Genomic DNA, 27,965 nt, shown 5'->3' with positions numbered 1-27,965 from the left:
CATAGCTTCCTAATGCTTGTAGGCCATGGTAAGGATCTTTGTTTTATCTTGCAAGGTCCTGCATGACCAGGCTGGTTCCTAGTTACATCCCATGAGCCTCTGCCTCACAAGCCCCTTTCTCCTTTGCCCTCTGAGACCATCTATGCTGGCCTGCTCTCAGTTCCTCAATGCTCTCAGGCTTCCCTGCCTTGGGAACATTCTTCACATCACCTTCTCTTTCACCTGGTTGATTCCCATGGATCCCTCAGAGATTAGCTTGAGTGCTTTTCAAAGAATCTTTCCCCAACTCCCAGACTAGGTCATAACATCTTGTGATGCTTCTTCATAGCACTTACCACTATTTAAAAATGTTGCTATAGTTACTATCCATCTCACCCCCTAGTCCCACCCTAGAACATAAGGTCCTTGGAGACAGGGACCATGCCTGTCTTGTTCACGGCTGTATCCTTAGCATCTATAGCATTACTATGTGCTCATAAATGTTGGTTCACTGAGAGAATGAAAGCCGGAGGCCAGGAATGGCAAGTGTCTCTGAGCCAGGGTGGTCCAAAGGACGTCACGGAAGAACACCTTTGGCTGGGTCCTGGACGGGGAAAAAGAGTGTCTGGGTGGCACTAAGGCTCATCTCCCACCCCTTACATCCTACCCTTTGTCCCAACATGCCAGTTTCAACGAGACATTCCAGTTTCTGTTCTGGACCATGTTTGGCATGGAAGAGCACAGCGTGGTAGACATGCCTCAGTTTCTCGTGCCTGAATTTGTGGGCCGGGCCCTCTACGGTATCTTTACCATTGTCATGGTCATTGTGCTGCTCAACATGCTCATTGCCATGATCACCAACTCCTTCCAGAAGATTGAGGTGCGTGAACTGAGGCCGGCTTAGGCCATGGAGAAGGGAGAAAGGGGGAGAGGGGAATAGGATACAAGGAGTCAAGACGCTTGGGTTCTTCTCTGCCTCCACTCTTGTCTTGTTCTGTGACTGGAGACAAGTGTTCCCCTCAAGACCTCATTTTCCTCATCTGTACCATGAGGGTCTTAGTGATGCTGTTACTTTCTCCAGACATGAGTCTAGTGTTCTTTTTCACTTTATGGTTGGGAGGATGGGTGTGTTGTGGGAAAGTAGGTGGGAACCTAAAAAGGGAGAGGGAAGGAAATGGACAGGCTAGGGTTTGTGGCTGGAGAAATGTCTGGGCAGGAATTGGATGTCAGAAGGGTGAAAAATAATGGGGAGGGAGTGGGGATGGGAAGGGGAAACGTGGGTGATGGATGATAATGGAGATGAGAAAGAGGAGAAAAAAGTGGTTGGCACCTTGAATAGAGAAGATGTGAGGACAGGGGGAAACAAGGCAGACCGAGCAGGCAGAGGGCTGGGTACACAAGTGGTCCCTGCAGAGCCCCTATCTCCTCGCCCGCAGGATGATGCTGATGTGGAATGGAAGTTTGCTCGCTCCAAGCTGTACCTGTCCTACTTCCGAGAGGGCCTGACCCTGCCCGTGCCCTTCAACATCCTGCCCTCCCCCAAGACCCTCTTCTACCTTCTCCGGTGATGACCTCAGAGCTCTCACTCCCAACCTCCTACACCCACACCACCGTCTCACCGCCTGCCCCCATTTCCCTAGACCCTGTCCTCTGAGTAACCTCTTCCCACCGTCTAACTCTCTCAGGAGAATTTTCCAGTTTATTTGCTGTTGCTGCTCCTGCTGCAAAGCCAAGAAGCCAGACTACCCCCCAATCCCCACCTTTGTAAGTACCTCATCTGCTTGGGGTTGGTACTCCTCACATCAGGCCTGACTTCAACTGTATTGCCTATCGCATCTGTCTGGCTGCACACCCTTGGCCTGTCTGTCTCCAGGCGTGTTCCCCAGAAAGCCTGTTCCCAATCCCCACTCTCTCACACGGCATGCCTTTCCCTCTTCCTGGCTCTGGTCCTTTCCTAAATTTGCAACCCTGTGTCATCCAGCTTAAACAGAAGTCCATGCCACCCTCCTCCCAAGCCACCAACTTTTTTACCCTAAACTGGGGCTAAGACATGGTTGAGTGTTTAAAAAAAAAAAAAAAAAAGGCATGTTAAGAAGCAGAGGGAAAAGTGCCCCACACACTGGAAATTAGAAGGCTGACAGAGGCCTAAGAGAGGAGGCCAGGCCTCCAAAGAGCTCACACATCTTTCCTTATCCGCCCCCTACTCAATCTGGTGTGCCATGTAGAGCCAGGCCTACCTGTCTCCCTTGAAACGTGTTACCTGAGTATCTCTCTGAGCCAGGGCCTCCAGGTCAGCACTTCGGGGCAACAGGCCAACTCTGGAGCACTGAGGTCCCTGGATCCTCAGGTGAAGGCCTTCCTTAACTGGTTGGTCAATAGTTTATTCAACAAACACCAAAGCACAGTGTATTGGAAATAAAGCTGTGTATAACGGTGGTCCCTCGAGGAGATGAGACAGTCTAGAGTAGCAGAGGGAAAGGGACTGTAATTGTGTAGGACGACAAGCCTATGACAGAGGGAAGCACAGGGGCTGTGAGCACAGAGGAGGGGTCCCAGACCCAGCCTCGTGAGTCAGGGTGCTTCCTAGAGACCTGGAGGGCAGAACAGAATCCTGGAGGATAAATAGGAGGCTGATGGGAGGCAGCGTGGAGAAGGGAGATCTAGGCACAGGGAACAGTGTGTACAAAGGCACAGAGAAAACATGACTCTTACAAGAAACTAAATGTCAAAGTTCCCAGCTCCCTCCACATCCTGGCCCCAGGCTACCCTGCATGGACACCTCTGTCACCCTCCTGTATCTCCCCTGTTCCCCTTCCTCCCCCTTCCCCCTACCCCCAGCCACTTCCTGGCCCTGTCCTGGCTGCCTGATGCATATTTGCAGACCACACGTGAGGACTGCTTCCACCCTAGGGTGGAAACTCAGCTTCGTCACCTGAGGTTGTATTCGGTTCTCTGGGCCTGTGCCAGACCTGGCTGGGCAGGGTCACTGGATACCACCTTGCCAGCCAGCTGGGGGGCCCCCCACAGTCCTCCACTGCACCTCCACTGAGGTCCCACCCTTCTTCCAGCTACCCCACCTCCTAGCCTGCTCTCTGATGAGCCGTGTGTCCCCTCCCAGTTGTCCCGCATTCCTCAGGAAACAGCTTCCCAAAGTTCTTATTCTTTATTTTATACAAGAAAAATGCTTTATGTGCTCTGTGGTTGAAGGGGCCCATCATTCTGTCTTACACTTCTGCCTGCTCCATCTGTCAATTCCTTATTTCCTTCTTAAATGTATTTCATAAAATGCTCTGCTTTTTTATATTATAAAAGTAAATATGCTAACTATAAAATATTAAAGATAAAACTATATAAATATAAATAACTATTTCCTAAGTATTCAGAGAGCCCTAATTCTATGCCAGAGAAGTATCAACCTGGGAAGGAGGCATTACTACCATCTCTGTTTTAAATTTGAAGACACTCAGGCCTGAAGAAGTCCAGCGACTTACCTGAAGCACCAGCTGCTAGGTTCTGGGATTTCAGCCTGTGTCTTCTGAGTTCAGCACTTTGCCTACTCTGTCCCCCTCCCCCCCTCAATTATCTGCCCCATATACTCTACTTGCCCTCTTGGTACTATCCTATCCTGAGGCCTAAAACTGGACCCAGGACCAAATCATTCTAATTTGCATGATGATTTTCATGCTATATACACCAGCAAGTGTATGCAGGAGCCTCCTCAAATCTTCTAGTCTTCCCCTCTGCAGAGTTAGAAGGGGAGGGCTACCTGGACTAACTCAACTCAGGAAAACCAACGGTGGGATAGTGGCCAGAGAGAGAATTCCATTCTGCCCTGCTCAACGTTTCTGTCCTCGCCCACTGCCCCCTCCACCTCCCAACCCTCACCCCACCACCCAACTCCTGGCCGCCATCCTTCCCCCTTCCAGGACTGCACTGGAGTCTATATGTGTGGCCTTCAGGGACAGAAAAGTCTGCACACAGTTCACCTCCGTCCTTCATTGCCTGGAGGAGGGAGCAGCGACTAGAGAAAAGCTGACCTGGAGAACCTCTCACCCTCCTTTCTTCCCATCCCAGGCCAACCCTGGGGCAGGGGCAGGGCCTGGGGATGGAGAACGTGGATCCTACCGCCTTCGAGTCATCAAGGCCCTGGTCCAGCGCTACATAGAGACTGCCCGGCGGGAATTCGAGGAGACGCGTCAGAAAGGTTGGTTGCTCACCTCCAAGCCTTCCTCCCCACTCCAGTTCCTTGCTGGTTAGAGTAAATGCGCCGCACCCAGACTTAAGTCCCCCATGCAGCCTAAAGTTATATTTGGCCCCATCCTACCCTGCCCTCAGAAGCCACAGCCTGCAGTGTGGCCCTGTGCACTGAATTCCTCTCTGACCCATTTATTTATTCTGCTTATTTCATGTAATCTTTTCTTCTTGCCCTCATTCATATGGTCATTCTCATTCACTCCCTTAGCCATTTATTCATTTACTTAATTCACTATTCATTCACTTATTCACTCATTCGACCAATATTCATTGCACGTCTGTCCCCTTTGTTCCAGGCCCTGTCTTGGAGGGAGGAGGACTGTGTAGGGCAGGGACACACAGGAAGTTTTCAGTTTGGTGAGGAAGAGAAACTGTTTTACTAGGCAGAAAGTGCTTAGTTAGCTAAGACAGACCCAAACTGCTGTGGGACCCAAAGAAGAGAAGGAGCCTCTCATTTTGAGGGGCTCATAGGAAGGTAGAAGAACAGAGAACCAGAAGTTGGAGAAAGAGCAGACGGAATTTGGACTGGGCCCTGAGGATGGCTGTGAGCTGGACAGGTCGCTGTAGACGGGGAAGAGGGCCAACAGTGGGGACGCACCAGTCTCCACCCGTTAAAACACTTCCCCACCCTCAGATTCCTGATTCCTTCCCTGGCCCACAGACTTTCCGTCCTTGTATCTTCTGAACTCGCCACCCCCAGCCCCTCTCACCTGCCCCTACTCTACCCGCCCACTCGACCCCCATTCTCACTTCCTCCCCTTCTCCCTCAGGAGCCCCAAACGTGATGTGCCCTGGGGTTCTGTCAGGGATAGAAGTGTTACATGGCAGGTTCATCTTCTGAAGGACCTCCCATCAATTCTCCCCCACCCCGACCCCCTGCACCCACCCTCCCGCAGACCTGGGCAACAGGCTGACAGAGCTGACCAAGACCGTCTCTCGACTGCAAAGTGAGGTAGCTGGGGTGCAGCGGACTCTGGCGGAGGGAGGGACGCGCCGGCCCCCTGAAGGCGCCAGCATCCTCAGCCGCTATATCACCCGAGTGCGCAGCAGTTTTCAAAACCTGGGGCCCCCCATCCCTGAGGCCCCAGAGCTGACAGTGCCAGGGATTGTGGGGACCCAGATATCTTCAGAAACTGGGCTTCAGGACACCCGAGGAGCTGGGACTCCAGGCTCTGGGGAGTCTGGTCCTTCCTCCCCAGCTCCTGTGCTAGTGCACAGAGGGCAGGACTCCACGCAGGCTGGGGACCTGCCCCAGGAGGAAGACTTGGGAACCAAGGAGGGCTCCTGCTGCAGTGGGAGCATTCCTTCTTCTGTAGCCTAGTAGAGCAGCCTGCACGGTGGGGCTGAGGGTCATCTAGGAGAGGCCTATACTGCTTTCCTCACCTCAATAAAGTTTCTGTTCAGGATGTCAGATGCCTCCAGAGTGTGTGAAAATCTCTGTCTCCTCATGTTTTGAGATTCCCTCCCTCTCCCCCCAAATGGACCCTTGTGGGAGCAGGGCAGAGAGAAATGGCTTGCAATAGGATCCCAAGTATCAAGATACTTGGGATACTTGGTGGCGTAGGGTCCCCACCTTGAGTTTCTTTCAGTCTTCAGTGTGGAGCTCTGGGCTGTGAGGCAGGGGCCTGGTTTCATTGCTAACTCTGTCCTTGAGCAAGTGGCTTTCTTCCTTGGCTTTGCATTCCTCATCTGACAAGCAAGCGGAGGGATCCATCTGTCCTGTCCCTGCCTTCAGGGAGTTATGAGGACCTCTGGCTGTTAGAGCTTTGGGGTTTGTGAGTTGCAGTGTGTGGTGGGGGTCTGCACAGGGCGGCATGTCTGGGAGTGATCAAGAAGTCATTCTTTTAAGTCCCTCAATCCCACAAGGCCAGAGCAGGACAGATGGGCCAGTCTCATGGGATAAACCAACCATGAATTCAATGTCACCACACTCCAACACTGTTTAATCAAATGGTCATCACAGTACTAGCCTTACTTGTCCCAGGGAGTCCCCACCACATAGCAGGGCTTCCTCCACCCTTCCATGGCCTCAGATCCCCCACATCCTGGGTGGGGAGATGGCTTCTAGGGCTGGTCTGAAACCATGTCCTTGCTTTGAGGCTGCTCGAAGGCCCCTTCTTCATATGAAGGTCAGCAGTTTCCAAGACTCCTAAGTGGCAGGCATTGGACTTTCAAGGGCCCAGCTCCTGAGGGCTGGAACCCCACGGGGGCCAAGAGCAGGGTCGTCCAGAAGAGCAGAGACAAGGCCCTGTTGGAGGGTGAGTCTGGCTGTCCCCGCTGCAGGAAAGAGAGAAAAAAAGGAGGTGAGGGGCCCACAGGGCCAGGAGGAGCCAAAGCAGCTGGGGGTGGGAGGAAGAGGGTCACTCACTTGGTGCAGACACACAGCTGCGCCTCTTCTCCCCTGTAATAAACAGCAAGGTGAGGCCTTCGTGTCAACAGACCCTCACACCCCACACTCCCCTTCCCACGAGGCCCTGGCACTGGCCATCCCCCTTCTCAATCCACCATTCCCTTTTCCTAAATTCAAGCTTCTGACTTCATTTCCTCCTCCTTCCCCCAGGATATCTTCCCAGTTAGCCTATCCATCCCTGCTCCCACCCTAGGTCCAGTCACTCCTGCATTGTGTCCCTGCCTCAGCATGTGGAAATAGCTCAGATGGGCCCTGTGGACCTCAGTAAGCCCAGGGTCCCCTGCAATCCCAAGCAGCATTCCTGTCACTTTCCTCTGCTTGCTGATCTCCTGAATGGGGCTCTTTTGCTCTATTAGACTCTATATAGCAGATGGAACTTTTTGAGAACATTTACAGAATCACTTGAAAATATGCACAGATCTGGAAAACACTGATAGGACCTGCTAAGCGCTGACAGGACCTGAGTCACGGAGAACAGTACTGCAGCTGACCTCTGGCCCTCAACTTCCCCATTCACCAAGTAGGTCTCCTGAAGGCACTGGGGATTGTACAGGGGCATCCTGGCTTATTTCACACCTCCTGCCCCCGCCAGTCCTGCTTCCTTCATGCACAGCTCACCACCCAGGTAGGCGCAGTTAAAGTTGCTGCAGGTCTTATTATAGCTCCAGAGAGTCACTAGGCTCCGGGCTCCGTCTTGGGAGAACCTGGTGACCAAGAAGACTTCATGGGGAGGGATCAGCACCTCACGCTCCTTGGGAAAAACAGACAAGGCCTGGATAGGCGCCCCAAAACAAGTCCTTAGGGAGAAGAAGGTGGCATTACCAAATCTGTGGGCCACCGCCTCATCCAGGGAGCTGGAGGCAAACTGGCCCAAGCGGATAGTATCCCCCAACCTCTTTGGTTCAAAGCGAAGGGTGCTTACACCTCGGAACACCACCTGCCCAGGTCCCCTAGTGCAGCCCTCGCTCCCCTGAAGCAGCTGCAGGGCCCGGGTCAGGTAGAAATGCAGGGCCTTGAAGGGGAAGTGCCTCATGTAGAACTCCCGGGAGCTGCCGCCTGTCCGCAGGGCCTGGTTCAGCTCCCAGTACAAGGTGTTAGATGAGTTGGTATAGACCATGACAGCGATTCCATGCTGGGATTTGAAGCCAGGGGGCAGGGTGAGCCCTTGCTGTTTCTGCTCCCAGGCCTCCTGGGCTGCCTCCCAGGATGCCCGCAGCAGAGCATGGCGGGCCATCTCCTCCTTCAGCAGAGTGGCTGCCTTCTCTTCCATTTCCTCTGTGCAGCCCACATAGGCATCATCGAAGGTGTCTGGAGCAAGGCCCAGGGGCAGGATAGGAACAGCCTGGGCCTAATGAAGTAAGGAAGAGAGGAGCCACTCAGGAAAGGGTATAGATTCAGAGCACTGGACAGGGGTCCTGGTGGCAGATCAGTTCAGAAACACAGAATCTCATTTCTATGCCCAAATATCTGGTGTGTGCAATTTGGCAAGGGCTCAAGGGCTGAAATAACATGGGCACTGGAGTCGGGCAGACATGGGCTCAGATCCTGACTTCATCACCTACTCGCTGTGGGATCTTGGACAAGTCTCTTAACTCCTCTGGGCTTCAGGTTCTCCACCTATAAATTGATACTTCCAAACTCACAGGGCTATTGTGAGGAGAGCATGGAGATCTTCACTTCTGTTCAACCTAAGAGGGGTTTGCTTGTCATCAAAGAGGTTCCCACAGTCAGTGGGAAGTGGGGCTAGCTGTCTTCCAAGCGCTGCTCTGGCCCTAAGAAGCAGGGTGCAGGTTATACTACAAAAGCACCACCAGTGTCCCAATCGCTGGACCCGTCCCATCCTCAGACTCTCCTCCCAGGCAGGTGCTCCGCCACCACACCTAACCACTGTCAGCTTGGAGACTCCTGAGTCCTCTCCGGCTTTAGAAGCCCTCATCCCCAAACCTGAGCTGGGGTGTGGGGAGGAGCCCTGGTCTGGAGGGGCTGCATGTGGGCAGCCCACAGGAGCCCAACCCAGTCTGCCCAGGCTGAGCCTGTGCGGGAGACGGGAACTGGGGATGAGGGTCAGTGGCAGTCCCTAGGGAGGGATAATATGAAGGAAGGAGGACCACAGGGCGGTCAGTTGGTGAAGATGGGGGTTCTGGGAGAGGGAATGGGAACTTGGGGCTCCCTGCAGGGAAGTAGGTGGCAAAGAGGAAGAGGATTAAAAGGACTGGGATCCCAGAGAACAATCCCTGGGAGAGATTTTTGAGGCCTCTGTCTCCCAACTCTTTCCTTTGTGGCAGGGGATGGTTCCCCCAGTTACCTGCCAGAAGGTGTGAAGGCCAAGGCAGCTGAGGGTGAGCAGCAGAGCAGCCAGCATCATCCCTGGGGAGACAGGAGGGCGAGGTCCGGATGCAGGTGGGACCAGTGGCAGCGGTGGATTCTTGGCTTCAGTGGGCTGTGGGAAGAGACCCACACCCCTTTTGCGGTGTGAAGAAGATGGTCCAGGGCCCCCGGCTCGGGCATGGGTGGGGCCAAGGGCGGGCCTAAGAGAGTGGGCGGACCTTGGGTATTACTGTCTCCACCCCCCAGCACAAACAGAACCCCAGGTCTCCGCTCCCCTGACTTCCGGATGCCCCTAAACTCAGTGCCTACTGCCAGGAGATCTTTTTGCGGTGGTGAAGGTGACTTGGCTCCATCTGGACAGGGGAGGGGGCATTGGCCTGGCACGCACCTGGAGATCACGGAGGACGGAGGCCGAGAACTAGACGGTTTGGTTCCGCCGGCGGGTGTCTGGATGAGCACAGCCTGTTCCCGGAGTCCGGCAGACGAGCAAAGTCCCACATCTAACTATAGCCCTTGCGGCAGTAACCCAACACCTCTCTTCCCCAACAACGGACAGTGGTGGGGGAGTAGGAGCGGCGAGGAAGGGGCTGAGCGGCTGACTCCCCTCCTTAACTAACTTCAGTTCTTTCTCCAGGACCTTCTTTGGCTCCGAGCAAGTCCAGGGTTGGGGGAGGGAGCTGATGAGACTTGGTCTCTCCCTCAGGGGGGCCTGACCTGGCCCCTAGGCCTGGGACCCCAACGAGGGTCTCGCCAGCCAAGAGGTCACTACTGTGTACTTGCTGATTTGCATGCAATTTGCATAAGGCCCACTCGTTGGGTCCCACGTGGCCCAGCTTCTGAGCAGAGCCCACCTCCTCCCGTCTCTCTTTGCCCCTTTCCCTGTCAGTAGGGTTAGATCAGACGCAGAGCCCTCTGTTCCAGATGCTTATGGTCCAGCCCGCCGGGTCCCAGACCCTCCCAGACCCTCTCTCCCTCGACCTCTCAGATTCAGGTGACCTGGTGTTTATAAACACTGGCCCTTCCCCTCCCTTTCTGTGGGCTTGTCTATAAATAACCTGGCTCTGAGTTTTGGATGCCCAGTCAGAGGTAATGGGAGAAGGAACCAGTAAGCAGCTCTGGGAAGAGCTTTCTGGGGGCCTGAGCCTCTGGGGGTGGGACAGGTACTCCCCCAGGGTGAACAGAGGAGTTGGAAGGTACTGAATGTCAAGATTTAAGAGACGCTGCCCACTTCCTGCTGTGGCTGAGGTAGGCACGGAGCTTGGATTTACCCCAGGCCTCCAATCTGGTCTGGCTCATTAGTTTAGCCCCAACCCTGTTCCCCCATTCCCCTTAGTCTGCCAGCCAAATAAAAAATTGCCTTCACCTAGAATCCTGCTTTCTCCAAAAGCCTTCCTGCAGACCAAGAAGGAAGATAAACTCTGTGCTGGGCTTGGGGAGGGTGGGGAGTGGAAACAGTGGCTTTCCCCAAAACAAGAGTGCCTGCCAGGCACACAGCTTCAAGACAAGTCCTTCTGCCCCTTCCCAAAGAGACTGGCCACTCCCAGAGTCCCCCAGGTTAGTGAATCGGGGGCCTCTGTACTGTTCACCATTACTGCGAAAAGCAACATCTGCTTACACATCCAGCCGGCCTGCAGGGACTTGGGCCTTTGCAGTTGCTGGGACAGGAGTCCTGTCCGGGACAGTAAGGGCCACTGACAGCAGTTCCTGAGACCAGACACACTGGGACCATGGCTTTATCCTCTCTCCACCCTCTAGGCTTTGGGGAGTTGTTTCTTCCATCTCAAGACTCGGAACCCCAAGAAAGGCCCCAAGAGATAGAGTCAAATCTTGTCATTGAACAGGGGTCTGGTGTGAGGCAGAAAGTCCTTCAAGACTATATGGCAAATCAGTGCTGGAGCTGGGACCTAGGCCCAGCCTTCTTGATCTGGGAATCTCTCCTTGTACCTTAGGTGAGTCTCCACGTTCACATGAGAGGAACGGATATAAGGAGATATTCTCAGAGGCCGGCGGTGCTGGACACAGGACGTCCATGCCTCAGTCCACATTCTCTCTGGCTTTAGGGATTCCCTTTTTTGTGAGAAGACTACTGGCCCAAGGCAGACTGGGCAAAGGCTAGTTCCTGAGCCTTGAGGAGACATCCAGAAATAGATGGGGGAGTGTCACATTTCTGAGCAGCTGTGTGGGGGAGGTGCAGTATAAAGGAGGAACCTGACCTCCCCCTCCCCTGGTGGCCATTATAGGAGCCCAACACCAGCTTTCCTGCCCTGGAGAAGGCCTAGGTAAGGGGCACACCACCCTCCTCCCCAGCACTGGGCAGGGAAGAAGGTTTTTTTAGGGGGAATTTGGGGTATTAATGGTAGAGTTTTAGGAATCACTAGGACAAGTTTTAGGGATTATTTTATGTTCGTCTGTTCCTCATATTTCTGGAGGCTGAAAGTCCAAGGTCAGGGTGGTAGCATGGTCACATGAAGGCTCTCTCCCTGGATCACGGCCTGCACCTTCTCACTGTGCTCACAGGTGGAAGGGGGCTCTGGGGGTCTCTTTTATTAGAACACTAATCCCATTCAAGTAGGCTCCACCCTCAGGAACTAATCACCTCCCAAAGGCCCCACCTTCTAATACCATCACACAGACATTAGGACTCCAACATATGTATTTTGAGGAGACACAAACATTCAGACCACAGTACCTTTGATAGAGAGGTTTGGGGCCACTGGGAAATTTGGAGATTACTAGGGAAAGATTTGAAGTTACATCCCAGGAAAGGAATGTTCCATGAGGGCCTGAATAAGGGGAAACCGACAAGAAGTATCCGGAGCAGATGAGGACAGAGAGGCCACTGGGATATGGAAAGGGGTTGCTTGGTTCCTCCACTTCCTCAACTCCCACACTCTCCCCATTTCCTCTGCCCCCCTACCCCACTTCCTCCCCCAAACTGGTCACCAAAGTCATCAATCCACCTGCTTGCAGTGGTCTACATTGCTAGTTGTACCCAGAAAGCCTCTCAGATTCTCAGCAAACATTCTGGGAGGCCTCACCTGGGTACAGCCTTGGGCTGAACTCTGGGGACACAGAATGGGTCATACCTGGTTCCTGCCCTTAAGGAATTCACAAGCCAGGAGGGGAGACAGACACATAAAGGCAGCACAGTACAGTCAGGACAGTGACAGGAAAGAACAGGATGCAGAGGAGTCAGAGGGCTTCCTGGAGGAGGTGACCCCTGATCTAAGCCTGGAAGAGTGAATAGTAAAAGAAGGGTACTCCCAGCAGATGGCAATGTGTGCAGAACCCACAGGGAGGGAAACAGCAAAGGTGTGCCTGGAACTTTGTTCTGTGCTATAGAAGCCAAGCAGGGGTAGTAGGGCAGGAGGCTAAAGAGGTCCCCAAGGCCTGGGTCACAGAGGGCCTCAAATGCCAGAGGAGGTTGGATTCTGTCCTGAGAGACTCTGATTGGCCTTGCTTAGGTCATGTGTTCATCCGTGAGCCAATCACAATGGCCAGGGTAGTCGAGTACCAGTTTGGGCTCATGTATTCCCTGCCATGGGGGTTAGCCCCACCTGAACCGGTGGGCTGGGTTCTCTACCAGAAAGAGAGGATCTACTATGGAGCTCAAGCTTCTTGGGTAGATTCTGAGAGACCACAGACAAGAATTCAAGTAGATTTTGCTGCCATGTACCCTGCCCATTAGCATTCCATCCTGGAATTGGGGTGCGGTGTCTCTTGTTTTACACCCCACCGTGATGCTGTTTGCAATCCCATGTACTCTGTGCCTCGTCTGGGCAGCCCTTCATTTAAACCCCGCTCCTGGTACAAACTTGTTTCTGTTCAGCTCTTTGGGTTCCTCTTGTAACATGCATCACATGCTACTTCAAATGACGCACTCCAGCTCCATCTCCACCTCAGAAGAACTTACAGAAGCAGGGGTGAGGGTTGTGGTTGCTGCTGTTCATAATTTTACCCTCAGTGCCTGACACATTACAGAGGCTCTAAATGTTTTTGTTTAGGGAGAGAGGATAATGAATTCACTTTGGGACAGACATATTGAATTTGATAAAAACTGCTGCTGACTCCATTGCCCAGAGAAACTCATGCCTCAATTTAAATTGTACGTTGGAAATATGTAGGATCTTAGATTTGGAGACTCATAAAATTATAGACACATAGAATCCCAGTGTCTTCGAGTCACTGATCTATCAAAACTTAGGCCTTCTCCCCAAGAGCCAGAAGGGATGATGAAGCAGGGCTGCTTAATGTGAGTGAGATGGGGCTGAGGGGGTGAGGGGAGCACAGGAGGAATAACTACCTGAAATTAATGTAACATTTATGTGAAGGTGCATATATCTATTTTCTGAGAACAGGTTTCAGCTTTCATGAGATTCCCAAAGGTAAAGAACCACTGACGGTATTAATATTTGTGCAAAAGACGGAAAACAGAAAATGCCCGTGAATTTGCTTGTGCGTGCACAGTGTGTCTTCGCAAGGACACACAAAAAGCAGCACGCGGGCCGCCACTGGGAGACGAGGCTGGGACTGGGGAGTTAGTGCGCAATACATGTGTCACTGTGCCTTTTGGACTATTGACATGTTGAACAATAAAAATGTACTACCTTTAATAAAATTAAAACTTTAAAATATTAAAATTTAAAGTTATGATCGAGTTAAATGACACTTGGAGATTCATTATATCCAGTGTTGGCAAAGATGTGGAGAAAAGGACACTCATTTACTGTTGGTGGGAGCGCAAGCTGGCACCTCTGGGACGGCAATCCGGCAGCGCCTGTCAAAATAAACACTACCCATGGACTTTAAAAATCATCACCCTTCTTGATACCTTTCCTATAAAATATGCACACAAGTAGACAAGTATTTATATACATGGGTGTTCATGCAATATTATATGTAATATAAAAAATTAGGAAACAAACAAAAAAATTTTTTTAATTAGGGAAAAATGTGCATCCATTAATAAGGTAAATTATTGTTTAACTGCACCCCAAACACCGTGATGCCGTTGTAATGAACAAGGTAGATATGTATGTGCAACACGAAAGAAGTCCATGATATATCTGTAAGGTTACAGAATGTGTATGTATAAGGATGTTCCAGTTTTATTTTTGAACAAAATAACAAAAATAGGCTGTATGCAGAGGACTATGTATTTATATGTAAGTAGACTAAATGTATGTATAAAACTGTGTAAGTATACTTACAATTACACTATTTGAGCATAGGAAAAGGTCCTGAAGGGTACCTTTATCACAGGCCCCTCCCCGCCCCGGCCCACACACAGGCAGGCATGGATGAGAGAGAGAAGGGGAACGCACAGGGAGAGAAAGCAGAAAAGGGAACTTAGGGTTTGTGTTTCGCTTACATATTTTTTTCACACAAGCACGCATTACTTTGTAATAAAATAAACCGAAGAGAAGCAGCAGCACTGGCTGAGAAACTGTCTGTTCCAGTTCTGACCCAAAGCTGAGAGGCCTTATTCTTGGTGCTACTTCGGGCCCCCAGTGCCCACCCATAGGGTGCAAGAGGCTGTGGTTCCCTCCAGGTTTCCTAGGGGAAGCTGGTACCCTCCGTCCTCTCCCGCTCTCCGGGTCCCTCTTTCTTCCCCATCTGGAGATCTACATCTGTCTCTGCCCCAGAAGCAGTTGAGGGCTCGGGGAAGAGGGCTCAGCTCTCAGCAGGACTGGAGAGAGCAGTGAAGCCCTCGGGTTCCTCAAGCCCTGGTTTAAGCCTGTCTCTAGAGTCCTCCTGTGGCTCCAGCAGCCAACCACCCCTGGATCTGCCCTGTTTCAGCCTTACGTCCCCAGGTGAAGCTGAGGCCCCTCACTGTGGCAGCTCCTTCATGATTGGCCCCAGTCTTTCTGACATTCCCACACTGCACGTTCTGCCACACCAGACAAAACGTTTCTTACTCTTTACATCCTGAGAGTTCCTGCTTCCAGTACTTTTGCTCTTCTCATTCCTGCCACCCCAAACTTCTTTCCCCACCCCAAACTTGAAACTTTTCTCTCCTTCTCTTCAGTGATTGAAGCCTTATTCTCCTATTCATCTAGCAAATCTCTGTTCATCTAGCAAATCACATGTCACCTCCTCCAGGAAGTCTCCCATGTTGCTTGCAGCAAGAAAGGTCCTCTCCTGAGCCTCCATTTTTATGTTGTGACTCTGTGCCAGGCACTGGGAGTAGCAGAGACTAGGTGTCAATGAACGTTTAGTAAACTGTGTAGGTTAACATTCCCATTTTCCAGATAAGGAAACTGAGACCCCAAAAGAGACAGTAACTTACCCAAGGTCACCTCCAACATGCAGACTCCTGTTGTGATGTCTCTGCTGCTTGTGTCCATGGGCCTCATGGAAGCACTTCAGGTATGGTCACCCTCTGCCGTCCCCATGCCAGCAGGGAGCTGAGCTCTCAGCTTCTTCTGAATTCTGGAAAGAAGAGCAGACAGAAGAGAGAATGCCTGATGCTTCCCTTGGGGCTTGTTCAGCCCCAGGGGACAGCCCCAAACCCCAGTCTCAGGGAGTTTGCAGTTAGGAGTTCGCATCCCCCCTTCCCCTCAGGGTGTGTTTGGGGCCCTTATAGTGTTTTCCTCTGCTCAGTGGCGGGGAAAGCTGGATAGGCTCCCATACTCCTAGGGCCCATCCTCTTGGTCCTTGCTGCTCCCTCTCCCTTAGGCCCAGAGCCACCCCATCACACGACGAGAACTCTTCTCTCAAGAAAGGCCCCTGGACATGGCCTCAACCTCCTTTGATGACCAATACGCTGGCTGTGCAGCAGCCATGACCGCGGCTCTCCCAGAGCTCAACCGCACGGAGTTCCAGGCCAACAAAGTGTATGCTGACGGCTGGGTGCTGGGAAGCAGCCAATGGCAGGAGCGCCAAGCCTGGGGACCACCCCCCCCACCCCCCGGCTTCCGTGATGAGCATGGGGTGGCCCTCCTGGCCTACACAGCCAACAGCCCTCTGTTCAAGGAGTTCAACGCGGCTCTGCGCGAGGCGGGCCGCACCCGAGCCCACTACCTCCAACACTTCTCCTTTAAGACGTTCCACTTCCTGCTGACGGAGGCCCTGCAGCTGCTGGGCAAGGCCCAGAGCGCCTCCAGGTGCCGCCAGGTGTTTCGAGGGGTGCAAGGCCTGCGCTTCCGGCCAGCAGGGCCTGGGGCCACCATCCGGTTGGGGGGCTTTGCCTCGGCATCTCTGAAGAATGCTACCGCCCAGAATTTTGGTAAGGAAACCTTCTTTGGCATCTGGACCTGCCTCGGGGTCCCTATCAGGGGCTACTCCTTCTTCCCTGAGGAAGAGGAGGTGCTGATCCCTCCCTTTGAGACCTTCCAGGTGATCAACGCCAGCAGGCCGGCCCAGGGCCCCACCCGCATCTACCTGCGGTCCCTGGGCGAACACAGCACGTACAACTGCGAGTACATCAAAGGTGAGAGGGGCGCGTGGGAGAGCACCTGTGCAGAGGGTGGGCTTCCCAGCCTGCTTTCAGAGGGGATACAAACAGAAACATTAAAAACAAACCAACAGTGGGGGGGAGCACAGTCCTGTCCCCACCCCCCTCCCTTCCATCCGAGGGGAGGCAACCTTCGGAGGTAGGATGCTTCTTGTCCCTGGCAGTGTCTGAGCCGGAGCTGGGCACCTGCCTGCTGGGAGGCTGAAGAGGGCTTCCTGACCAAGGCAGGGGTCTTTGGCCATTTGAGGGCCAAATAGACCAGGTCAGGCTTTTCCTGGCTGGAAGCTGGAAGGGAACTAATTTCTAGCCACAGTACTGGCACATAGAGTGCGGTGGCCAGAAATGACAAGAACCCCAACCTCAGTCTCCAAGAGGACAGTTTATTTTGAATAGAAATCCTGGGCTGTCTTGTGTGCTGGGTGGGGGTGGGGAGACCTCAGGTGGGTGCTGTGCCCCTAAGTTCCAGTTCAGGCGGTGGCAGGTCTCAGATACTCTTCCTGTCCATCCCTCAGGGCAAGCCAAAGGAGAAATCATGAGGATGGGCCCAGGTTCCTAATCTGTTGGGGTTGTGGGCTACTGGCCCTGGCTGAGTAATGCTCAGGGGCTGCAAAGCCCAGTTTTCACAGTTAGGGGCAGACTGTGTGCTGGAACTGTGGACAGTTCTAACAAGCAGAAATGCCCCATGTGGCTTCAGTTCCCACCTTGGACAGCATCACGAGCTTGCATGAGTTGACAGAAAGTGAGGAAGACATGCAAACAACATCAACTGTCCTGCCCTCGGTGGGGACAGGCTTGGAGAGGCAGAGGCAGGTGTGGCGGGGAGGTGAAAGGAGCAGGAGGAGTACCTGGACAGGCCCTGGTTTTGAGGGCTGGCTCCCTCCGGCCCCACTGCTCAGAAACCTAGGTGAGGGAGGTCTCACTGTAAGGAAGCAGAATTGGAGGAAAAAGTACCAGCTTTCCTAGAGCAAGTCAGGGAGGGCCTGCAGCTTTCCATCCTGAGAGCTATCAGGCCTTTGATTCTTTTCTGTTTCTTCTCTGCAGACAAGCAGTGCAAATCCAGGCCCTGCCGTCTGGAAAACTCGGGTAAGGGCTGCAGGCCTCCGGAGCAGGGGCTCCGCTGGGGGTGGGCAGGCTGCCCTGGGGCTGGACTTCTCACCTGGATGTCCCCCTTATAATGAAAATGACCCTCTTTTCATTAAAAATAAATAAGTAAACCCTCTAAAACCGACCCCCGTGGGGATAACTAAGCTCTCGCAGAGGTGGTATTTATATGTATGGGGCAGTGTTTGGGCCGCCCTTTGTGGGGCTGCCTCTCCCTCACAGGAGATAGCTGATCAGACCCCAGAAAGATCCAGGTTGCACAGAGGTGATGGAGGGGTGGGCTCGTCCCACAAAGTCCCCCCCAGGCCTTTTCCTTCTTTACCTGTACAGCCCGCTGTCCCTGTTGCTGACCTCAGCACTCCCTCAGACCACCTTCCAAGGTGGAGGCAAGACCTCAAGTATTAGAGACCTGGGCTTTAGTCCAGGCTCTGTCCTAACTGTCTAGGTCACCAATTATTCCCTCTCTGGGCCTCAGTTTCTCTGTCTGTAAAGTAAGCCAGTTGGACTAGATGATCCCCAGGTCACTTTCAGCTGTGACTTCTCTTCCCTCCAACACCTGCTGTGCCAGGGCCTACCTGGGCCACCACTTCTCTAGCTGGGAACAGGTTTTCCTGGGGGAACCTACTGGAACAGTCCATTCCCAGGGGAGGAACTGCAGCTGCCCCTCCTCGTGGGTCTCGCCTCCCTCCTCCCTCTCTCTGGGCTCTGTGAACAGTGGACAGGGAGGAGCCCCAGCTTCTACTGTGTTCTCACCATTCTCCATGACACAGTATCACTCAGAGTTGCAGACACACCATGAATCCTCACCACAGCCCGGCGGTGTGCGTCTGTCATCTCCCCAGTTCTACAAATGAGGGAACTGAGGCGCAGAGAGGTGAGGCAACCAGCCCTACAGCACACAGCTAGTAAGGGCCCAGACAGCCTGACCCTGAGCTCCAGGACGTCCCCCACCTCCCTAGATGCCATCTCATTTTATCCCCTGCTGCACAATAATCTATTGGAAGGGGGCAAAGCAGGGAGTATTACCCTCATTGTATAGTAAGGTGAGACCCAGAGATGGAAGTGACTTTCCCCAGGTGACAGAATGAGTCAGTGGCAGAGCCAGGGCCAGAAGCTTGGTCTCCAGCCTCCAACCTGCTTCTTTGAGTTTTTATGAAATTTCATGCACTAGAAAAGTTTAAGATCTCCCCACCCCCGGCCCACCAGAGTCTCTCCCGCCGCGGTTTGGGCAGAGGAACCAAGACCCCATTTGGATCTCTGCGCATGTTTCTTCCCACCCTGTGAGGCCTCATGTGTGCCCGTAGGAGGCAGGAGGATAGACCTAATAGTCTCTGATATCTCCCAGGCTCTTCATCTCTGTTCACTTTCCTCCCTAAATTCCTTTTTTTCAAAATTACATTTATTGGGGTGACATTGGTTAATAAGATTATATGGATTTCAAGTGTACATTTCTGTGATACACGATCTGTATATTGCAATGTGTGCCCACTGGCCAAAATCAAATCGCCTTCGTCACCATATATTTGACCCCCTTTACCCTTTACTGCTGCCCCACCCCTTCCCTCTGGTAACCACCATACTGTTGTCTGTGTCTATGAGTTTTAGTTTGTTTGTTTGTTTTTCTTGTTCATTTGTTACTTTCAGTTTTATTTCCCCATGTGTGTGAAATCACGGTTCTTAGGTTTTTCTGACTGATTCACTTAGCATAATAATTTTCAAGGTCCATCCATGTTGTTACAATATTTCATTTTTTTATGCTGAGTAGTATTCTACCGTACATATGTACCCCATCGTCTCTGTCCAGTCCTTTTTCGGAGGACACTTCGCTTGTCTCCATGTCTTGTCTGCCGTGAATAGTGCTGCAATGAAGAGAGGGGTCCATACATCTTTGCAAATAAACATTTTCAAATTTCTTGGGGAGACACCCAGAAGAGTCATGTGGTAACTGGGTCATGTGGTAACTCTATTCTTAATTTTTTGAGGAACCACCATACTGTTTTCCATAGCGGCTGTACCAGTTTACATTCCCACCAGCACTGAACCAGGGTTCCCTTTTTTCCACAAGCTCTCCAACACTTGTTATTACTTGTCCTATTGATAACAGCCGTTCTAACGGAGATGGTATCTCATTGTAGTTTTGATTTGCATTTCCCTAAAAGCTAGTGAAGTTGAGCATCTTCTCATATATCTTTGGCCACCTGTATGTATTCTTGGGAGAAGTGTCTGTTAAAATCCTCTGCCCATTTTTTAAATGGATTGGTTGGTGTTCAGTGTTGAGTTGCATTGAGTTCTTTATATCTTTTGGATAGTAACCCCTTGTTGGAGCTGCTGTTTGCAAAATCTTCTGCCAGCCTCCCTAAACTGTTGCTCTTTGTCTCTGCCTGCAGTCTCACTGTGTGCTCCAGTGCTTCCAGCTCACTCTGCTCGTTTCTCTTTGAATTGTTTCTTTGTGTGCCTCCCTTCACCCCTAAGTCTTTCTCTCTGCCTCTGTTTCCCTGCAGCCACGGGTCAGGGCCCCCTTTCTACAGTCTGGTCCCTTGCACTGCTGCTGTGGCTCCTTGTCAGGGGAGCCTTCCCAGAGAGCCCAGGCCTCCTCTGACCCGTCAGACTCTGAACAGCCCTGCCTGCTGCCTCTGCCCATCGCGAGATGTCAGCCACGTGTGTGCTTTCAGTGTCGCCAAGATCCACAGAAATGCCGCCTGCAGGGAGCTCTGGGACCTTCTCTGGCAGCTGCCAGGCCTGATGGTGGAGAAAAATAATTCTGGGCCTGAACTTTACCCAGTGTTCTAGGAGAGAGGTATTGAGGAGAGGCGGGGGCACTCCAGGACAGCCAACAACTCACTCGGAGATAGAAGATGAAACTTACTTGGGGGTGGGGGTGCTTGGGGAGGAAAGCACTTGGCCATGGTACTTGCTGGTGTCACTCAAATGCCTCACATGCACCACTGGAAAGCTCCTATTAACTCCTCCCGGAAGCTTTCTCTGACCCCTCTGACCCTGCTGGGTTGGGTGCTGCCTCTGTGCTCCCACAGGTCCCCGGGGCTTCTCTACACCATATGTCCATGCCTGTTGCCCATGGCCGACTGTGAGGTTCCTGAGGGCAGGGGCCGGGTCTGAGGCAAAGAGGTGGTGCTGGGAAAGAAGTGAAAGTCAGGAAGAAATATACACCTTGTGAACAGCGCTGCCCCTTCCTTGCACACTTCCAAGTTCTCTGAGTCTCAGTGTGTGGGAATGAGGTAGACTGAAGCTAACCCCAGAGGGAAGAGAGCAGGAGCGAGAGCAGAGAGCTTAAGGTACCCTCTAGGGTCTTGGTCGAATCCATCATTTTCTTGTGAGCAAAGATGTAATTCCTGTTCTAATCCATGAGTCCTAAGGTTCCTGTTTCTAGAGAGACAAACCTGGATCCCCATCTCCCATCACCACAGGCCCCGAAGGTAAGACAGGACGTTGAGACGGTGCCAGGCACACACTTACTTAATGATTGAGTTGGGGCTTTGGGGCCAGATCCTTGTGTGACCTCCTGCTCTGGAAACTAGATCATGAATCTAAACCCCCAGCCCCCTTCCCTGAGCCCTGAGGCAGGGATAGGCAAGACCAAGTCCGTATGACAGCAGCCGCTGAGGAAGGAAGACAAGGCAGGAAATGTGGCAGTTCTGTGGTCTCCCTACTGAAAGCTCCAACACTCACCGTGGAAGTTCAGTTCTGTCCCCCAGGACTGACTTTGATCTGGACCCTTCTTTGGGTTCCTCCTCTGTAGGGAATCAGGGGAGCAGCGAGCTCTATATTTTCCTTAGAGATCAGGATACACAGACAACAAGTGCTCCCTCATGGTCTGTGAAGTCAGCAGAGCTAATCCTGGGAAAGGGTGTCCTGGGCTCGTAGGCACAGTGGGGAGAGACTGGGTGGCTTGTCCGAGGACCACCAACCACCTGGCCTTTCCATCCCTGTCTGGAATTGCTGTGGCTGCAGCAGACTCCTGGGGCTCACAGGGCCTGCACCAGCACCAGGAGGCTCATGACCAGGGCCATGGAGAAGAAGATGCCCAGGAAGAAGCGGTCCATCACACGGGCCAGGTGTTTCCAGTCCTCATGGCGGTGCTGGGCAGCCCGGTGGCTACGGAAGGTGTTGGCAATGGTGGCTACGTGGTGCAGCAGGGCTTCCTGATGGCAGAGACACCGGGACTCATGGCAAGGGCCAGCTGGGGGGCCAGCAGGAGGCTGGGGACTGGGAGGTGACTCAGGCCGTCTAGACTGCCCACAGGGCTCCCCTCGTTCCCGCACACACAGGCCCCGTGCCAGGTGTCCCAGTAGGAAAGCTCGAGCCCAGGCTGGCACTGGGCGGGCACTGGGACCACAGTAATGCAGGTTCATGAGAAGGATAGTGAGCGCCGTGGAGAAGGTGACCATGGTCATGGTGGCCATGTAGTACTTCCCTGCAAGAGACAGAGTGAGCTGGGGCCTGAGAGAAGAACTCAGAGGGCCTGAGCTTCCCAGCCACCTTGGCATAAATAGGAGCCCACCATGAGGCTCTCAGGACCATCGAAGCCCAGTGGATGAACGGAGAAGGAGGTAAGGGCCAAGGTCTCCCGAGTCTGCGCTCCCACAATTGGGTTCTCAGAAGCTACTGGGTTGGCCAAAAAGTCTGTTATGTTTTTGTTCACATGATGGCTCTAATAGCGCTTAGTTGTCTTTAATTTCATTTGAAACAATTTTGTTAGGTTGTATTGTGACAGCTGTCATATCAGTGTGCATTTGAAAAAAACATCAAAAATGGTGAATTTCTGTGCAGTCATTTTAATATTGACGATGGAAGAAAATACATATTTTCGATGTATTATGGTTTATTATTTCAAGAAAGGTAAAAACACAACTGACATGCAAAAAAAGATGTGTGCAGTGTATGGAGAAGGTGCTGTGACGGATGGAACGTGTCAAAAGTGGTTTGTGAAGTTTCTTGGTACTAATGACATTTTGGCCAAATAATTCTTTGCTGTGGAGCTGTCTTATGCATTGGAAGATGTTTAGCAGCAGCCCTGGACTCTACCCTCTAGAAGCCAATCGCGGGAGATAGCCGACATACTCAAAATATCCAAATCAATAAAGTTATTGGTGAAAATGAAAAATGTGTCTTATTTTACAGGAAGAAAGTAATGGACATTTTGGCCAACCCAATACCAATTCTCTAATTCTTCCCCTCACTGCTGGAGGCTGCATTTCCCCACACATCATCCTCTCCAATGATGTGTCATGACGCAGAGGAAGCCACCGGTCCTGTCAGGAACTCAGGTTATGACCGAACCTACCTCCTACGTGTGTGGTAATGCTTCCCTGAGTTAATAAATGTCAAGGGCTTAGGGGTGCCTGGCACACAGCTGAATACTCAATACATTGTGCCTATAATTATGACCCTGGGGACAGTGACCTCCCTCCATCAATTCCTTGAGAAAAGACCTCTTCCCTCTGCCCCTTCCGGTAAGGGAAGAGTGTCCTCCCTGGAAGGGGCCTACTCCTTCCCCCCAATCTCAGAATGAGGCATCCTCTCAGGACAACCCCCTTACACACTGAAGTGGGAACCACTCTGGGCACCCAGGCCCCACTTCTGCATTTGTGGGGACTGGCACGCATCAGACTGGGTGGGGTGGCGGCCAGTCTCTAGGAGGGGATAGGCTCTCCCCCAAGATCCCTTAGCTGCCCACCACACCCCTGTCCGGTCCCTCACCCACTCACCGATTAGCGGCACGCTCTCGGCCGGTGGCATGCTGTCGGCCAGGAGCAGCTGGAAGACAGTGAGAGACAGCAGCACGGTGACGCCCAGCGACACCTTCTCACCGGAGTCGGCAGGCAGGTGGAAGGCGAGCGGTGCGAGCAGGGAGATGAGCACACAGGGCAGCAGCAGGTTGCACACGTAGGCGGCTGCGCGGCGGCGGAGCAGCAGCGTGAAGGTCACATCCGGGTAGGGCTCCGAGCAGCAGCCGTAGGTGAGCACACGCCGCCGCGCTGGCATGCCCAGCACGCGCCACTCCACGTTTTCCACGAAGTCGGCCAGGCTGGCGCAGTCGCCGCGCGGCTGCAGGTCTAGCTGGTGCCCACCGTGCGTCCACGAGCCGAACGTCAGGCCGCAGCGCTGCGAGTCGAATGGGAAGGCTGACACGTCCATGCTGCACGAGCTGCGCGTGATGGCCGGCGCATCCCAGCGCACTGCACCGTCGTGTCGCAGAACTACGTTGGTGCTGGCCGAGGCTGGGGGCTGCGAGTCTGCCCTGTGGGAGGGTGGGACTCCCTGAGGCAGCAGACCGAGGCCACTCCAGGACAGGCGGGGCTCTGTGGCTGCAGGGGCCCAAAGCCACAGTGCCTCGGCAGGGAGGGTGGAGTGTGCCCTGGGAGGGCCCTCTGTGCTCTTGGAGGCCTAGAAGGGGCAGTGCCTGAAGGGCCCAGAAACGATACTGATCTAGCCCTGGGTAGCATAAAAACCCCTTTCCAAAAGTTGGCACCTGGCGGCATGACTTCCCCCCTGGTGTCATCTGCTGAGAGTATAGAGGGGCCCCTGGGGAAATATGCAGAGCCATGTGTTGTCTGGGAAACACAGAACTGGCTAGGCGGCATACGGGGATGCTCCAGAGGGCCCTAGGCAGGCCTTTGGGGAGCCCTGAGACTCAGAGCCAGCCTGGAAGGGTGGAGTGTGCCATAAAGAGACATTTGTGCCCCAGAAACCTCTCTGCGAGATACAGAACTGGCCCTGGACTGCAGAGCGGGCTCCTGGGAGACATTCAGCCTGGGTTGCCTTGGGATAGCCTAAGGTGGCCCTGCGCGGAGGGGCTGTGAAGGGGCCGGACCCCAGCAGGTCCTCGCCAGGAGCCGCAGTGTCAGGGCTGTCGGGAAGCCCTGCTGCGCAAGTAGCCAACACCACCAGCACCTTCCTGCCAGATCAGAAAGGTCCTGGCGGACAGCTTCCAGGGCAGCATGGGGGGCTGGGGGATTAGTGCATACCCAGAGTCAGAGTCAAGGACAGCTCTAGGGAGGGCAAGGGGAGGGGAGGGGACCAGGCAGGCAGTACTTGTTATAGAGTACGATGTCTGGCCGCCACACAAGACTGCTGGGGATGCGGATGGCATCCAGGCCACCATAGTCATCAGGGTCCCATCGTAGGTGGGCATCTGTCCATTCCTGTCGAATCCACAGGTACAGGGTCAGCACCTGGTTGCGCTCATCCTAGTTGGGGGCAGGGCGTGGGCACAGATGTGGACACAGGTGCATGCATATCCTCCCCTGTGTGCGCACACTCACCTACAGAGCTCTGTCAGTCCCCACAAACCCACCTTGCCCCTACAGTCCAGTTCCCACCCAGGCTTTGTTGTGATCTCGGCAGGTTCTTCTCTTCTCCGGGCCTCAGTTTCCTTAGCAGTTACAGGCGTGATGAGCCCTGCTGGGCAGGGGTTCAAGTGTGCCAAGTGTTGGGTACACCATGGGAACCCAGCAGTGTCCAAGTCAGTGGCTGTTATTGTTAATATTAATGTCTCCAGAAAAGAATTGTTTGGTGAATAATACCCGTCTCCCACCTCCAAATTCCTTGACACTGTCACCAGCACACTCCACAGCTGTACAACTGCTACGACGTACCATGTCGATGATCTGGGACAATGTCACCTCCAGAGTCACGTTCAGAACCTGGTCTGTGTCCGCCACAGGCCTCAGGGCACTTGTGTAGTTTGAGAAGAGGTCACGGAACAGCTTGTAAGCCAGCTTGCCCTCAGCTCCCAAGCACTCTAGGAGACCAGTAAGAAGGTTTGCCCTAGTCCAGGAGCTGATGCTCACACCCTCCACCCCCACAAGGCCAGGGCCCTCACCTGCCCCACTGTCTCACAGCTGTCTGACTGGTCCTCCTGGAGGCAGCCCTCTGTTCCTCATGCTGCGACTCTAGTTCTTCCCTGGCCTGCCTCCAGGGATGAACGAGGGGAGGTAGGTGGGGTGAAGTTGTACTACCTTCTGAAGCAAGGCTGATGGGTACCTTTCCTACCTTTCCCTTCCCAAGGACTTGGATCTGGCCTGCCCTGCCACAAATTCTAGAGGGGCCCAAACAGGCCATGCAAGAGTCCCAGCTCTTACCCAGGCATCTGAACTCCATTTCTCCACCCCCTCTGATCTCTCAAGCCTGCCTCTACTTCTCCAGCGGCACAGCATTTGATTTCTTAAAAGCATCTGACACTATGGGCCAGTCCCTCTTGAAAACATACCCTCCCCTAGGCTTTTGTGATGCCATATTGTCCTCAGTCCCTGACTTAAGTATTGCCTCCCAGAACCCTGTCCTTGCCCTCATCTCCTCCTTCTCCATTCTCCTGAGCTCCGGATACAGTAGGCCACTCTTGAACATTTAGAGGCACCTTAAACTGTCTAGCTCCAAAATAGACACTCATTTCCTGCCCCCATGTTCTGAAACCTGCGCCTCATTTGGTGTTCCCCCATCTCAGTAAACAGCACTCCCCAGTGACTTCAGCTGGAAATCTGAGAATTATCCCTCCCTCCTCTTGCCAATTACGCCTGCAAAACAACCAAAACCAAAATCCTGTCTTCCTGCTGTACATCCTTCAAATGTTTGATCTCTCCAGCTCAGGCCTCATCCTCCTTCTTATGGACCACAGCAGTCACATCCTCCTCACTGCTCCCCCTCGCCTCAGGATCTGCCTCGCTAACCACCCTCCACACTAATGAGAGATCAGGCTTTTAAACATGCACATCTGACCAGGCCAGGGGCTGGCCTTAAAGCCATTCAGGGGCTCCTCCTTGCCTGCTGGATAAAGCCCCAACTCAGCTTGGCATTCAAGGCCTTCCATTTTCTGGCCCCCTCATTTTTCCAGTCCTATCTCTGGGAGCTCCCCTCTCACCCACCCCCACCTGTCAGACAAATTTCCTTTCACCCTTTTATGCACCCCTCTTGCACGCTCCCCAGATAGCTTGTTCTCCAGCACAGGTACTGAAGAGAGAAACGAAGAGAGAGCATGTGGAGAGAGATTTGGGGAGGACAAGAACAGCAGCAACACCCAGAGAGTCCAGGCCTGGTTTACTGAGCTTCATACCTGGAAGGAGTGGGAGCAGGAGCAGAAGGCCCAGTCTGGAGACAGAGAAGTCAAGGCCAAGGAGGCGGCTCCTGTGCCCCATGGCCCTGCCGGGCATGTTTCTGGCCTGACCTAGGGCAGCCTCAGGGCCTGCTGGCAAGGATGGTGCTGACAATACCTGGGAGTAGGAAGTAAGACAGATCTTTGCTGGGTCCAGCTACCCACCGGGGAGCCCTGCTGCCCATCTGGTTATCTGACTCTCCCTTTCGTACCTGCCCTTAGATTTTAGTACTTGGTCCTTTGCATCTGTTGTTTCTCCTTCTCTGCTGGTCCTTGCCTCTTCTGGCCTCTGCCTTTGTTCTTTTCTCTGCCCCCCTCCCTCTTTACCTCTCACTCAGCCTCTGTTTCCTCCTATTTCTCTGTAACTCTTTCTTGACTTCCCTAACCCTGATCTTCCTCCTTCCACTCTCCTTTTCTCCTCTTTCTATCTTAGCCCCCCTAACTTCCTGCCTCCATTCCCCATACCTGGTGCATTTTCAGCAGGATAGGGGCAGGGACTCCATCAGTCCTGAGCCCTCTGAGGCACGGGACAGCACACCTCTCCTCTTGGCCCTTTTCATTAGCTTAATTACACCCGTGCCCAAGGGAATAGAGCAACTGAAACTGACACCTCAAGTCACTGGGACCTGAATTATTCAAGTTCTGTAAGGCAGCACCCAGGCTCCACGTGGGCCCAGCCTGAAAGGGTTGGAGGGTAGAGAGATGCCAGGCTCAGGATCTCCAGGACACTGGGGCTTAAGGGTGCTAGGGCCCAAATCCTATGAATGGTAACTGTCGCCCAGGGAGGGACTGAACACATCTGTCCAAAGAAGCTCTCTATTCCTGCTGGGAGTGGTGCTGAGCCATGTGCCGTTCCAGGTGGCAACAGAAAGCAGGAAATGTACCCCACAGCCATGCCAATCTCAGCCTTAGAGTTCTCCCATGCCCAACACCATGGGCCATATTGGTTATCAGGGAAAACAGACTTTAGAGTCACTTTCTGCTCTAAGAGTTGTCTTACCTGGGCAAGGTGCTGAAACACCTGGGTTTCAGTTTTGTCAAACAGGATGGTAACAGGATTAACAGCCCTCACTTCAAAAGTTGTATGAATTAACTGAGACCACCCAACAGCAGCAAGCACCCAGCATGGTGCCTGATACAGTAACTATCAATAGTATTCGCACTACAGTGAGTTAGGGTATCTTCAGGAACACAGATTTAGCTTCGCAAGCTCCCAGCCCTGGCAACACAGTAGACTATATATTTTAGAATTATTTTATTGTTTAAGTAAATATGAGCCATGAAATTAAAAAAAATTTTTTTAAAGATTTTATTTATTCTTAGAAAGA

At 53.0% G+C, this 27,965-nt stretch overlaps 4 protein-coding genes across 6 annotated transcripts in view; 2 read left to right on the top strand and 2 right to left on the bottom strand.

Moving 5' to 3' along the window:
- XNDC1N (XRCC1 N-terminal domain containing 1, N-terminal like) overlaps positions 1–5,634 on the top strand; it is a 40,145-nt gene extending 34,511 nt beyond the window's left edge. The window contains exons 19-23 of the mRNA XM_053925795.1: positions 667–859; positions 1,416–1,543; positions 1,665–1,743; positions 4,054–4,183; positions 5,130–5,634. Coding sequence (XP_053781770.1) covers positions 667–859; positions 1,416–1,543; positions 1,665–1,743; positions 4,054–4,183; positions 5,130–5,554 — 955 coding nt within the window. The 3' untranslated portion in view covers positions 5,555–5,634. The remainder of the gene's footprint in view (positions 1–666; positions 860–1,415; positions 1,544–1,664; positions 1,744–4,053; positions 4,184–5,129) is intronic.
- Positions 5,635–6,160: 526 nt separating this feature from the next.
- On the bottom strand, positions 6,161–10,036 carry ART5 (ADP-ribosyltransferase 5). Of its 3 annotated transcripts, XM_045182055.2 has the most exons (6): positions 9,360–10,036; positions 8,949–9,083; positions 7,566–7,991; positions 7,262–7,394; positions 6,602–6,634; positions 6,161–6,510 (listed from the first exon to the last, which is right to left on the bottom strand). In XM_045182055.2, the coding sequence occupies exons 2-6, from the start codon at positions 9,006–9,008 to the stop codon at positions 6,383–6,385; spliced, it is 780 nt and encodes a 259-aa protein (XP_045037990.2). In that variant the 5' UTR covers positions 9,009–9,083; positions 9,360–10,036; the 3' UTR covers positions 6,161–6,382. The 3 variants fall into 3 exon arrangements, with proteins under 3 accessions (XP_045037990.2, XP_024428543.2, XP_024428542.2); XM_024572775.3 differs by having other exon boundaries at positions 7,262–7,991; XM_024572774.3 differs by lacking the exon at positions 9,360–10,036 and having other exon boundaries at positions 6,161–6,509; positions 6,599–6,634; positions 7,262–7,991; positions 8,949–9,010.
- A 1,175-nt stretch (positions 10,037–11,211) lies between these two features.
- On the top strand, positions 11,212–20,127 carry ART1 (ADP-ribosyltransferase 1). Its single transcript, XM_024572777.3, has 5 exons — positions 11,212–11,250; positions 15,223–15,340; positions 15,650–16,403; positions 17,469–17,510; positions 20,030–20,127. Exons 2-5 carry the CDS (start codon positions 15,278–15,280, stop codon positions 20,125–20,127), a joined length of 957 nt encoding a protein of 318 aa, XP_024428545.1. The 5' UTR covers positions 11,212–11,250; positions 15,223–15,277.
- A 222-nt stretch (positions 20,128–20,349) lies between these two features.
- Positions 20,350–26,680, bottom strand: CHRNA10 (cholinergic receptor nicotinic alpha 10 subunit). The gene is made up of 5 exons (XM_024572586.3): positions 26,599–26,680; positions 25,145–25,290; positions 24,582–24,736; positions 23,255–23,787; positions 20,350–21,960 (listed from the first exon to the last, which is right to left on the bottom strand). The coding sequence occupies exons 1-5, from the start codon at positions 26,678–26,680 to the stop codon at positions 21,512–21,514; spliced, it is 1,365 nt and encodes a 454-aa protein (XP_024428354.2). The 3' UTR covers positions 20,350–21,511.
- Positions 26,681–27,965: the final 1,285 nt, after the last annotated feature.

This window comes from Desmodus rotundus, chromosome 5, assembly GCF_022682495.2.
Source record: "Desmodus rotundus isolate HL8 chromosome 5, HLdesRot8A.1, whole genome shotgun sequence".
NCBI lineage: Eukaryota > Metazoa > Chordata > Mammalia > Chiroptera > Phyllostomidae > Desmodus > Desmodus rotundus.
This window is presented reverse-complemented; position numbering and strand designations above follow the sequence as displayed.